Genomic DNA, 14,339 nt, shown 5'->3' on the forward strand with positions numbered 1-14,339 from the left:
GGGGTCCCTAAAGGGGGACCAGCACCCTCACAGCCCAGCCAGCCAGTGCCCTCTCCTAACCCCGCACACCCCGGCCACCTACAGATAGGCCCCCTTATCCAGCCCCAGCGATCCAGGCCGCCTGGGCCAACAAGTGCCTACTTGGGGGGGGGTGATGGGGCTGGAACCCAATTCCTTTACTATGGGGTGAGTAAGGGGCAATAACCTTCCCACCCTCCCACAGGGATCCCCCTGTAGCTATCCTACAAAGAAAGCAGCCACAGGGCCGTGTTGCCTGAGTAGCACCGCTTCCGCTAGGCCTTGCCGCCGCTGTGGTCAGTCGCTGCTGCTGTCGTCTGCGCCACGCCACAGGCTCTGCTGATGCCTCCTGCCGCTGCTGGAGGGACTCCCATGGCCGAGGGCTCCCTGCTGCCAACTGCTGAGCCACGGGCCTCGCCGCCGCACCGCACTGCCCCGAGAACGAGCCCTAGGAAGTCACATGCACTGGCGAGCGAGCTGCCGCCGCCTCTGCCAGGGCCTGGCCGCGTAGGCTTCGATGCCGCCGCCAAGCTCCGCTATGCCCAGCCTCGCTGCCGCTGCCTCCCTGTCTCCCAAGGGGGCGTGGGGGGGACGATCGCCGCCGAGCACCTGGCCTGTCCTCAGAAAAGCCTCCGGAAGCCCATGTGCGAAGGCAAAGGAGCCGCGCCGCGCCGCTGAAGCCGAAGCTCTGTCGCCGCCAAAATTCAAAGGAGGGCGGGAGGCTGGTAGAGTGGCCTTAAATGGCCTTCAGCTGCCCCGCCTCCTTTCTGCGTGTTACGCCGGCGCGCCGGCGCGCCGTGTACACACCCACACACACCCCTGATGGCGGCATGTGCTTCGGCAGCGTCCGCAAGCTCGCCCCTTTGCCTGGAATTACCAGGCACGGAACGGGAATGCATGGGGCAGACCATGTGAAGTGTGTGAAGTAGCATCTGATGTAATCACAAAGTACTTAGAACAAAAATTAGACTGGATAAAACCAAGGGCCAGTTCATACATCCATGCTCACAGTTTGATGGCTGCATGTGTGATGACTTGCATGTATGAATAAACTATGCTAGATCAAAAGATATTTGGGGTCGGGGGCACATGCTAGAGATGCAGAAAAATCATGCATGGTATGCAGGAAGCAGGTAGAACTTTTACAAACAAAACACTACAACTTGTGGACATTCAATTAAGCAGATGGCTGGAAGATTAGGGACAGACCAAAAAAAGTACTTTTTCCACACAGCGTGTAGTTAAACTCTGGAATTCACTCCCACAAGAGGCGACGGAGGCCACCAACTTGGGTGGATTTAAGAGAGGATTAGACAAAATCATGGAGGATAAGGCTGTCAGTGACTATTAACCCTGATGGCTGTGTTCTCCCTCCACTGCACCCCTCTGAATACCGCTAGTTGCTGGGAATCACAGGTGGGGAGAGTGCTGTTGCGCTCAGGTTCTGCTTGCAAATTTCCCATAGGCTTCTTATTGGCCCCTGTGAGAACAAAATGGTGATCTTGATGGGCCTTCGGCCTGATCCAGCAAGGCTGCCTTTAGGTTTTTACAGGACATTTAGGAAGATACTCTCTTGCAAACGGTAGACAGGATAGGCAAAACTCAACATTTTTTGTTGAGACTGCCTTGTTGAAAATACAGAGTTACTAGATCAAGAACTATGTGTACACACCAAAGTAAAGCCTGCCTGTTCCTGACTCATATGGCAAAACAGAATATTGACAAACACTTGCAAAATATACTGATGAGAGCCTTTTGTGGCTCTGTGGAAAGAAAGCATTTCACATAGACTAATTTTTATGCTTTCCTACCTAAGAGTCCAGCACATGGAGGTGGCTGTGGTGGAGCAAAGAGAGATAAAAAGAAACATTTTAAGTAGGGATATGCTAGAATTTCGCCCAATTCAGATTTGGTACCGAATTTTCCATTAATTCGCTTATTCTCAGTCACTGATTGGATTTTAATGTAGTGAATTTCCACAGCTATTTTTGAAAATTGACCTTTTTTAAAAAAAATACACCCATAAAACATTGATTGTAAGAATGATAATTTATCAATATTTTAAAAGGAAATATAGATATTTTCTCCAAAATATTGATTTTTTGGAGGAATTGTCGATATTTCAAAATAACAATATTTCCTTTAAAAATATTGATATGAATATCAATACAAAAAAATTTTCTCAGCATAAACATGGATCAGTAAAAGCAATGGCTAGTGGATACAGAACGAACTCCAATCAATGCTAGCCTGCTCAGTTGACAGAATGCTTTCCAATGGATCCCATCCCTAGTTTTAAGTCACTTACCTCTGTTGATCCAGTAAAAGCTATTTTGTCAACATTAGGATGTGTAGAAATCGCAGCTCCAGCTGTGGGGCCGTATCCTGGTACAATGTTAACCACACCTGGAGGAAATCCTGCCTGGAACAAAGAAACTAGATGTTTTACTCTGGAGTTACAATAAGAAACACACATTTAAGTGGAAGAAATAGTAGGCAGAGGTTATAACAATCCCATTATCTAGGACTGCCGCGTTTAATTGATTTTCAGACTAGAATCTTATGCTAACTGGGAGCATGTCCCATTGAACTCAATGGGACTTACTTCTGAGCAGACATGCCTAGGATTGTGCTGTCAGTCAACTAAAAAGTTGCTGGCAGATTTTTTTTTAAATGCACAAGTACCAATAAAAATGGCAAGAACTTTCTCTCATGCATAGGAGGGAATGTCTCTGAAGATGTATATATTAAACAAAGCATGCTGCTTGGCCGAGAAATATTAATTTTTAAGAACATGCAAGTTTAATTGACAGTATAAGCTGTTGACTAAACAAGTCATATTAATCAATTACAATTTATTTAATTGGGTTGCAGCCTCACAATTTACTTATAAAGTACTTATTCATATCCCAGCTACTTCCTTTTTTCAGGTTTTAATTTTTCCAGTTTACCACATTTCTGCATTAGTTTATTTTTTAAAAAATAAAAAGGTCCTCATAAAAGTTTCTTAGCATTTTAGTACACGGTTTTGCAAGCTATCTTTCCTAATATTATGCATTTTATGCACACTTTCTCAAAATATATACATTTCTGCATATTTGGCTGGAGAACTGCATCACAAAATTCAAATAAGTACAGACTTCAAAGGATAACTATGCTTTTTGCATATCTTCTGGGAGTAAGAATTAGGGAGGCTTGTAGCAAAAGGTGAACTGAATTAAACACCTCAATCATCCTTAATCCCAGCCTTCCTCTAAACAGCACAGTAGCATTTTACCCTACAAGATAGACTTGACAGAGAGGGAGGCTCACTCCAACTTACATAGCGAGCAGAGCACATGACAAAGTATTTTAACCTGGAGTTCTTCATATCTAAAATCCCTGTTACAAAACAGATATCTGAACACAAAAGATTTAGATCATGCATGTTTGTGGCACCCATTTAACTCTGCTTAGGTATGATGACAAATGCTCATTGTGTTCCAACTTTTGCAAAGAGGGATAGTCTTCTGGCATGGCTCCCATCCATTCCAATGGGGGGAAGGGGTGCCAGCATGTGGCTTCCATCCATTCCAATGGGGGTGTACAAAGGAGCACTTCTGCCCTTTGTTAAGAATGAGTGGGTGCTGTAGGAGTGCAGAACTTGGAAAAGTTACTTTTTTGAACTACAACTCCCATCAGCCCCAGCCAGCATGGCCACTGGATTGGGCTGATGGGAGTTGTAGTTCAAAAAAGTAACTTTTCCAAGCTCTGTAGGAGTGTATGATTCAAGCTCCACGCCCCAGCCCAGCCCACATCTCCAATTCACTGCCGTTATAGGACAGTGGCTCAACACACACATGGTGAAAGAGTAAAGTCATATAAGCCCACGGAGCTGGCTTCCACATTACTCACCTCTTTGACTAAAGAGCCAATGTATAGTGACGTGAGGGGCGTTTGCTCAGCAGGTTTCACAACTAATGTGTTTCCACAACACAGAGCAGGTGCCATCTTCCAAATCAACATGAGCAATGGGAAGTTCCACTGAAACAAAAGATAATGAAATGCTATACTCATATAAGGTGAATGTCAACATCTTTGGTTCTCTTTCTAGAAATCTAGATTGCTCCACAGTTGTATCATCACAGCCTCCAATTTAAAAAGCAAAACAAGAACTAAATAGCACTGGCAGTTTCTGCTGCATGCTCAAGGCAAGTTCGTACCATATATAGTTATTTTTAAAATTTATATCCCACCCTTCCTCCCAGAAGGAGCCCAGGATGGCAAACAAAAACACTAAAAGCACTTTAAAACTTTTTTTAAAAAAGTCTTTAAAAAATATCTTTAAAAAACCAGCTTTAAAAACATCTTTAAAAGCAATTCCAGCACAGACACAGACTGGAATAAGGTCCCTACTTTAAAAGGCTTGTTGAAAGAGGAAGGTCTTCAGGAGGCGCTGAAACAGAGATGGTGCCTATCTAGTATTTAAGGGTAGAGAATTCCAACATGTCAGTGCCACAATATTGTTCTATAGTTTGTTACTGGTGTTTAGGATGTCAAATATTTATGGAGCCTTGGACTCCTCTGGGAGGAAGGTGGGATATAAATTTAATAAATAACAACAACTCCTCTCTAGATAGAACACATAATTGCCTGCCTCATTTGTTGGCATTGTAATACTTTATCCTGGCCCTAGGTGTCACTGTGGTGCTACTTGCCTCAGCATATCCACAGACAACAAACAGAACTATAGCAGCAATTACTGGCAAAGCACAGGCAAGTACAAATATCTATTAAAGAAGATAAGTGCACAGAACAGCCATTCTTAAAATCTGAATCTAGGGCAAGTGAGGCAGAGCTTTCCAGCTCAGTGGCACCAGAGCACATAAACAGAGTTTAAGAAATATAGGTAGAAAAATAGATCAATATGAACTAAGATTTCCAATGAACACAGTTAAGTTAGAGAAATATATGTTCAGTTGTTTTTGCCAAGGAGAAGTTTACACAAAGGAGATAATGAATACATCTGAGCAGGAGTAGCCAACACAGTACCGTTTGACTACTGCCAGATGTTATTTGACTACCACCAACCCCAGCCAGCATGGCTAGTGGTCAGGAATGATGAAGTTGTACCCCCAACAAATTCTGGAGGGCACCACATTGGCTTCCACCTGCATCTAGTGTTGCTGCTTTTTTAATTTAATCCACAGAATACTATATTCCCTGGAGGACAGCCCACAGCTTGATAGTACAATACAGTACATGCTTTGCATACAGAAAGGATCCAGATCCTGGCACCTCTTTTTAAAGCAGGGCTGGAGAACCTGTAGTCCTCCAGATGGTGGATAAGTCCCATCAATCCTGTGAAGCAAGGCCAATGATGGTGAATGTCAGCTGGTGGCTCCACGTCAGTGGGGCAGTGGAATTCACTCCAGGTTTTACTCCGAACTACCAAGGAGCTGTCCAAGGTGTTAATTTATTCTTGTAAAGTGGCTGAGTTTTATTCACTTCTGTATCTGAAATATACCAGACTCTGATCCAGCAGAGACTTAAAAATGTTTAACTTGTCTGGTGTTTTTATGTTTAACTAAGACCCATTACATACTAGAAAGCATCTTGGACAGCTCCTCGAAAGTTCAGACTGAAACCCGGAGCAGATTCCACAGCCCTACTGACATTGAGCCACCACTGGTGAGAGTTGTAGTCCAGCAACATCTGGAGGGCCACAGGTTCCTAGCCCTGATTTAAAGAGTCCCATGTAGGGCTGGAAAATAACTTCTGCCCATTTGGTAAGAATCTACTGTTGGATTGTCAGTAGCGCCTTCTAATCCTTTTCATCTGGCCAAAGGGAGTCCAAAAAAGGAGACAAAAAAATAAGTTCAACCTCAGTAGAGTCTCCAGTCTACCCAGAGAAATCAGCATTTGCTTTCCCGGAGACATCAGATGTCAAACCTAGTCTAGTCTAACACTCTGCTGGCCACATCCCAGCAGTGGTAAGGAAATATACCAGAGTGGTATTTTATTCCAACAGCTGTGTAAACATTCTCAGCCTAGTTACAATCATCTTTTGCCAACGAAAATACCTGTTGTAGATTTTAAGTAGAGTTAATTGCTAGTGGTGATCTTCCCCAGCAGCTTAATCAAGAGAATGGGTCATGATACGCTGGATTAACCATTATGTTAGGCAAGCTACAGGGTAGCACTCAAACCACACTGAAGTCCCTGCCGTGGTGCAATTAGCTGGGAGTTTTCCTGATGCGGAAAGAGCAGCCAATCTGCTCCTAGCACTCCTGCAGCTCAGAACACAGCAGCTTCTCCCAAGTGGGAAGGGCTGTAGCTGAGTGGTAGCACGTCCCAGGCAGTGATGGCTGGTGCCCTTTGGAACTGGTGGGGCGGAAGGCAGGGAACACCACAGCAGGTGGAGCCAGAGCCAATGGCAGGCAGAGCCAATTCATTCTAGTCTTGTCCCCATCCTCCTCCCTGCTTAGTTCTAAGGGCAACACTGAGACAAAGGAGGAGAAAAATGGCTAGCAGTGTCACCCCCTAGACTGGTGGTAAGTAAGAAGATAGGCAGTTGGGGGCTGGCTGAGAGCAGGCTAAGCTTGGTGGGGCGATGCCCCACTTGCCCTAATAGAGTAGCCTTCATTGGTCCCAGGTTCAGTTCCCAGCATTTAAGTGTAGGCTGTCTGAAACCCTGGTGAGACGCTGCCAGTAATTGTAGACTATACTGAGCTAGATAGACCACTAGCATGACTCTGTATAAGACAACTTCCTATGGAAGGAAAGTGGAAACCATACCCCAGAGAAAATACTGGTAGAGCCTGTAGGACCCAGGGCTCAATTAACAGGACATGCTTTGGCAGTTACCTAGTGGGTCACCATTAAAACCTTGATCTGTGTCCATTAGGACTGAAAAATAAAGCAAAACACATGGCTCATAACCCTCTTAAAAAAGGATCACAATCAGTAGCGTAGTGGCAAATTCAGAAGTGCAGGGTCCCTTCATGTTAGTCACAGCCTTGCCCCCTCCCCTTTTTTGCTGTGAGGTTGAGAATGAGATCATTGTTAAGGCCTTCTCGCATAACAACAGACATCCTTAGCAGCTATAACATCAGCATAAAAGAGAAGTGTGTCAGCTACTGAGAAGAGTCTTCTCAGTGGTTGACACACCTTCTTTCACTCCGATTGGCTCCAATCAGCAGGAAACGATAAGGCAGCATGTTAGAAGACTTTTCTCAGTGTCTAACACATTCCTCTTTCATGCTGATTGGCTATTGGTTTCTGAAGACATAGGAACCCTGCTCTCAAAATAGTAAGGGGTCAAAGACCCCCCTGAGACTCCAGGCAACTGTTGGGCTGTGACCCATAGGCATTACTGTCTCTAGTTGTTTTCCATAAAGCCTTCAAGTTTGGAGAAGTTACTGTTATCTCCTGGCCTGAGAGTGAGCAGACATCCAAGGCCAGCGGTTGTCATGGTAACGTGAGATAGCAACTGGGAAAGTTCTAACAGAGTCTGTAAGTTGTGTCTTCTGTGTATTGCCTCTGAACGGAGAGGTTCTCTTCTGTGTTTATCTTTTGAAGAGAGATGTACCAGAAGGGGGGTGACTGAAGAAACTCTACATGTATTTACTCTTAAGCCTCTGGCCATAATGTTTTAATAAAGACTCTTAACATGCTCTAATGCTCTGAAGAAGTTTCTTGCTCAACTTAACTCCAACGTAATGTATCCTGTTTCACGCAACAACGCACACACGTCAACAGGGGTTATGGGCCCAGATCCACAGCGCATTACACGGGAGTAAGTTGCTGGTCTGAACGGCAGATGGAGTTCCAGAGAGGGCAGCTTGATTGATTGTACCAGACAGAGGTGAGCAACATGGCTGTAAACCTGTCTGGGGGAGGCTTGCCAATGGTACGATTGACGGAAAAGAATTATGGCAGCTGGAAGCCAAGGATGCGGGCTTTGCTGATAAAAGAGGATTTATGGGACACAATAGATGGACCCACTCCGGCGGTACTGACTGCGGCCTGGACGCGTAGAGATCAGAAGGCGCAGGCTTTTATACTTCTGGCTCTATCTGACTCTCAACTGCTACACGTGAGAGATGTTACAAACGCCAAACAGATGTGGGATGTGTTGGAGGCTCTTCATGTGCAACAGACTGTGGGATCTAGATTATGTTTGGCACGGAAGCTTTACCAGATGCGCTTCACGGGTGAGTGCGAAATGTGTGAGCATCTCACGGAATTTAGACGCCTGTTTGCTGAGCTGACGGACCGAGGCGTCGAACACTCTGAACTTCAGAAGACCTATTTGATCCTGGCTTCGCTCAATGGGACTTGGAATAATATGGTCATGGCTTTCGAAGCCATGCCTGACGGAGGTTTGAACGTTGCGTTTATTGAGGAAAAGCTGACCCAGGAATGGCAGCGGAGACAAGAGGCGAAAAGTGCTGAGGAAAAGCAAAGAACCAAGATGAAAGAAGAAAGCAGCAGCAGACAGGACAACAAGCAAGAACAGCAATGGCTGAAATCTTGTTATGCCTGTGGGGCCCATGGACATCTCCAGCGGGATTGTGCAGTCAAGCAAAACTCCAGGGACGGAGGCTTGAAGCAGGGAAATGTGAACTTTGTTTGTAAACAGAAGCCACAAACTATAGCACCTGTTGACTGGCTGCTTGACAGCGGAGCAAGCCATATATTAATTAAAGACAGACGTTTGTTTTACGTTTCAAAAGAAGTGCAAGATTTTGTGCACCTGGCAGATGGATCGCGTAAGAACGTGGAAGCTCGAGGTCTGGTGAGATTTGATAAACTTGGAATACTTTCAGAATGTTTGTTTGTTCCAGAATTAGCTCATAACATTTTGTCAGTCAGAAAACTGGTGAGTTGTGATTTTTCTGTATTGTTCCACAAAGACCAATGTTATGTAATGAGGGGAGATCAAGTGTGTTTGCAGGGAAGCCTTAATGATTCACAGTTTGTAATAAAGAGCAGTCAAACAGGGTGTGCTGTGTTAAACGCTAAAACACAGGTACATCAGGGCTGCGTCCATGAATGGCATCAAAGGCTGGGGCATGCAAACCTTGACACGATTAAGAAAACCCCTATGCATAGTGAAGACATGCGTTTAAGAGATTGTGGACAGTTAATGGATTGTGATTCTTGTCATAAAGCTAAAATGACTATTGCACCAATTAACCGGGAGGCTGAAAGAACCACAACAGCTCCCTACCAGCTAGTTCATGTTGATTTATCAGGGCCAATAAATGCTTCACGAGGAGGTGCGAAATTCTTTATGGTACTGGTTGATGATTTTACGAAATACACTCATGTTTATTTGCTTAAGCAGAAAAGTGAGCTGAGCAGAAGCTGAAACTGTTCATTAAGAGAATCGAAACTCAACATGACATCACTGTGAAAGCGTTTCACTCAGATCAGGGGGGGGGAATTCACGAGCAAAGCGTTAAGTGACTTCCTTGAGAGTAAGGGAATACGCCAGACTTTCACAGCTCCTTTTAGCCCATTTTCCAATGGATCTGCTGAGAGAAAAAATAGGGTGCTTCAGGAAGCAATGAGAGCCATGCTGATGGATTGCAGTTTAGGGAATTCTTTCTGGGCAGAAGCAATTCTTTATGCAAATTACATTCACAACAGGGTGTTACACAGTGCACTTGGAATGTCTCCTTATGAGAAAATCACTGGCAGAAAACCGAAAATACAACACATTCAAAAATTCGGGGCAAGGTGCTGGATCCACATTCCACAGGGAAAAAGGAGGGGCAAGCTGGCGCCCAGGGCACAGCAAGGTTTTGTTTTGGGATTTCAGAATGCATATTTCAGAGTTTGGTGTCCAGAAACACAGCAGTTAATTCTAAGCAGAAGCATTAAAGTCTCAGAAAAACCTTGGGATCAAAGGGAAACAGTTGTTCTTACAGGGTCAGATGACACACAGGAACAATAATTTAAGCCAGATCTTGACATTAAAGTGGAAGGCACACAAATACCTCTCAGAGATGCTTTGAATGAGCTCATTTGTGCAAAACGCAGATCAAAGAAACGCAAGGCTGAGGAAATGGACTCTCCTGCACAGGCTGTGCCAAGCACAAGAGAGAGGCTGAGAGAGCAGAAGCTCTGGTACCTTTAAGACGTTCTACAAGAGTAAACATAGGGAAACCACCTGAAAAATTCACAGTGGGGGTAGTATCCAGTCCTGGAATGCACAAACTGGTTGAAATGGATCCTGAAACGTTATATGTTACTTGTGTTCAGCCAAAGTTTGATTGAATAAAGTGTTAGCCAAAATGTACAGAGATGTTCTGAAATGTACTGTAATGTACTGAGATGTAATTTGGAACTGTATTGCAAGATGTATTGTAGAAATGTATTGCTGAAATGGAAAAGTTATAGATGCAATGGAAAGTATTTGCAGTCTTAATGGGAAAAAAGGGGGGTATGTTGGGCTGTGACCCATAGGCATTACTGTCTCTAGTTGTTTTCCATAAAGCCTGCAAGTTTGGAGAAGTTACTGTTATCTCCTGGCCTGAGAGTGAGCAGACATCCAAGGCCAGCGGTTGTCATGGTAACGTGAGATAGCAACTGGGAAAGTTCTAACAGAGTCTGTAAGTTGTGTCTTCTGTGTATTGCCTCTGAACGGAGAGGTTCTCTTCTGTGTTTATCTTTTGAAGAGAGATGTACCAGAAGGGGGGTGACTGAAGAAACTCTACATGTATTTACTCTTAAGCCTCTGGCCATAATGTTTTAATAAAGACTCTTAACATGCTCTAATGCTCTGAAGAAGTTTCTTGCTCAACTTAACTCCAACATAATGTATGCTGTTTCACGCAACAACGCACACACGTCAACAGCAACAACCTCCCTGGTTTATGATACAGAATGGAAAAAAGCAGCTTATTTCCAAGTTGAAATGAAACCAATTTATTTCCCAAGTAGCCAGATTTTGGCATTTGGAGTGGGAGGGTTTTTTTTTTGTCCTTTACAGATGCTTGGAAGTGTGTGGACTGGACCAGCTTGAAGTCTCATAAATCTAAGGGAATACTGCATCCTGAGTTAAGCATATAAATTAATATAAGCCCTCCCCATATCCAAATACATATCCACTTGAAATTGACATCTGTATGAAATATGTTCCAATGTAGCCAGGGCAGCAAGGTCCTCAGCCCATTGTGTAACAGACGGTGGGTATTTATCCTTCAAGGCTTGAAGTATCTTAGCTACCGGAAGGGCTCGCAAAATCCGATTCATTGTCCTGCTGTTAACCCCCATACCAACGGCTGCTCTTGACTAGAGACAGAAGCTGTCAATTTCAGTTTCTCTCAGCTCCTCATTTTTCAGTCTTACCTTCCATTATCCACATCAGTTTGCAATTTTTTAAAAAAAGTCCTCATGAAAATTCATCAGCATTGTAGTGCAACCTTCTCCAAATATACACACGTAGGGATGCAATTTTGCACATTTTTGCAATTCCCCCTAACATAATGCATTATTGTATGTAATTTTCACTGCTAAAAAATTAATATGCAAACTTTTCCTTAACATGGGCCTTTTTCTACAGCTTATTTGGCTGGAGAACTGCACTGCTAGTTCAGAGAAGTGCAGATTTTGAATGATGGCTATTTGGGTTTGTGCATTATTTGGGGTTTGCGTATTATTTTGGACAGTGAGAAACAGATAGCTTCACTTCTAAATGCAAAATGAATCAAATTTCTCCCCTTTCTCCTACTCTTGACCCTCCTTTTTCTGTTTTAAAAAAAGTCTTACCAGGAGCTCCAACTTTATTCAAAGAAAGCTGTGGAAGTTGGCTCAGCTTTCAAGACATTCAGCAGTGGGGGTGGTGGGACAAACTTTGCTTGGGGGGCGTTATCATTAGAGCTGCCTCCAATTTCTAGAATTATTGTGGGGAGGCAGCCACAACAGTTATATAAAACCCAACAATAGCACACAGGGATAGCATGAGAGTCCAGTCTTCTTTGTTCCTAGTAAAGGAAGAAGTTTGGACACATCATGAGAAGGCATGATTCACTAGAAAAAACAATAATGCTGGGAAAAACAGAAGGGAGTAGAAAAAGAGGAAGGCCAGACAAGAGATGGATTGATTCCATAAAAGAAGCCACAGACCTGAACTTACAAGATCTGAACAGGGTGGGTTCCTGACAGGTCGCTGATTCATAGGGTCGCCATAAGTTGTAGGCGACTTGGAGGCACATAACAACAACAAAGCAAGAAGGTTTTAGGGCCTCTGCCTATCTGCTACAGCACACTGGGCAAGGGCCATAGCACAGGGGTAGAGCAGCTTCCTTGCATGCACGAGATCCCAGGTTCAATCCCTGGCATCTCCAGGTAGGGCTGGGAGAGAACCCCAGAGAGCTGCTGCCAATCAGGGTAGACAATACTGAGGTAGATGGACCCATGGATTGACTCTGTATAAAACAGCTTGAGCAATAAAAGTATTCCAAGATCAATGCAGCTATAATCCCATGGTTGCTAGGGATGGAAAGATCTGTCAGTTCTGGTTCTCCTTGTTTCTCATTTTTCCAGTCTCAAATTCAGTTCTCCACATTTCTGCAGCGATTTGTGATTTTTTTTTTAAATGTGATTTTTCCAGCATTTTAGTGCTAATTTCTCACACCTATTTTTGTCGGCAGTTTTGACTAACGTATGCATTTTTGCAAGCTCTTTGTCATATAATGCATTTTTGCATTATTTTCACTCAGGTATTCATTTTTATGCACACTTGCCTCTATTATATGCATTTTTGTAAACATTGTTGGGTTGAAGAACTGTACTGCAAAATTCAAATAAGTGCAAATTCCAAAGGATGTCTGTGTTTCGGTTCTTATATTGGTTTGGAAAGTGCAAATTTGATAGATTCAGTTTGAAATACAGATTGAATCAAAGTTGTTGTCCTTCCCTAGTCTGAGCATAACGTTAGATGCAGATTGCCCTAATGGAAAGGTGAAGCTGAAACAGTAGAAGCATGGAGGAGACCCTCAAGATGCCAGGAGTCAGTCTCCACACCCCTGTATACCAAATACTTTTCCAGAAATGCAAAAAACAACATGATACTCACTGGTGTAATGGCACCACAGACTCCCACTGGCTCGTGTCTGGTGAAACAGACAAAATTTTCATCTGCAAAAAAACCCAGAAAAAACATAAGTAGTCTATCAAGGATGATAGTGGTATGAATGATCCTATGGGATCAAAATCAAATGAACAGCATGCAGCAGGAGAAGCCATTCTCAGAGTACTCAACTGAAATGCACGTGCTGCTTGGGGTCTCCAGTTGCATTGTGTATTTAGTGGCTTGGTCTTTCAAGATGGTTGCTAAGACATATGTTTTATTTATTTTATTCTATTTTATTTATTTTTTAAATTTATATCCTGCCCTTCCTCTCAAAGGAGCCCAGGGAGGCAAGTGCTTCTGTGATTAAAAAAAATGCAATTGAAAAATAAAACAAATATTTAAAACATTAAAAAAACTTAAAATAAAACATCTAAAACAAATTTAAGAACAGATGCAACCAAATCATGTCTGGGTAGGCCTGTCAAAAGTTTTCAGCAGGCTTCTAAAGGAATATAGTTTTAAAGTTGATACCTACAAAAAAGGGTGGAGGTGCTGAGAGGAATCTTGAAGCAGAAACTGAATGCACATACTTCAAAATCATGAGGCTTTAATTTGGCCATTGACTTTTTCAAACAATGAAATTAAACTTAGATACAGATACATCTGAAATCTTTGCCCCCAAGGACGAGAAAAAACTTAAGATGAACTCTTCCTAGCATTCCAACCAATGTCCATTGATTCCACAGAAACACATCACAGCTCATTGGCTACATGATGCCCCCACGTAATGCAACAAGTTCTTGTCAAGAGCTTCCAGGTTTCTAGAAGGTAAACACTTTGATGGTTCATACAATGCATGGATGAAGTTAATGTCAAATCTCACATTCAGTAGCAATATGAATAGTTGAATTGCAGGGTTGCTCTGTTTTGAAAGTCAGCCTGCTTCTCAGGCCTTAAGATAGCACACAACCCCACAATCCTTCCTCTCCCACCTTTAGAGTCTGTTTACAAATGCAAGTTTGTCAGATGATTGCTGCATGTGGCAACAAGCCAGTACAGACAGAATCTTCATAGGATCCAATGTTAACACACAATTCTTGCAAAAGAGAGAGTCTAGCAGAGTCAATAGTGACTACTCCTCAAGGGTTAAGAGCAGGGCCGGTTCTAAAGGGCGGCCAGGTTGGGCACTGGCCCAAGGGACCCGGAGCTACAGGAGCCCCTGAGGGGCCCTCCACTCCCCTTCCGTGATCCGCGC

At 43.6% G+C, this 14,339-nt stretch overlaps 1 protein-coding gene across 1 annotated transcript in view; it reads right to left on the minus strand.

The window, feature by feature from the left end:
• Window positions 1-14,339, minus strand: part of ALDH1A3 (aldehyde dehydrogenase 1 family member A3) — a 60,531-nt gene that overhangs the window by 18,293 nt on the left and 27,899 nt on the right. Inside the window, exons 5-7 of the mRNA XM_061595990.1 lie at window positions 13,088-13,149; window positions 3,913-4,041; window positions 2,327-2,440 (exon numbers count right to left, since the gene is read on the minus strand). Coding sequence (XP_061451974.1) covers window positions 2,327-2,440; window positions 3,913-4,041; window positions 13,088-13,149 — 305 coding nt within the window. The remainder of the gene's footprint in view (window positions 1-2,326; window positions 2,441-3,912; window positions 4,042-13,087; window positions 13,150-14,339) is intronic.

This window comes from Rhineura floridana, chromosome 14, assembly GCF_030035675.1.
Source record: "Rhineura floridana isolate rRhiFlo1 chromosome 14, rRhiFlo1.hap2, whole genome shotgun sequence".
Taxonomy (NCBI): domain Eukaryota; kingdom Metazoa; phylum Chordata; class Lepidosauria; order Squamata; family Rhineuridae; genus Rhineura; species Rhineura floridana.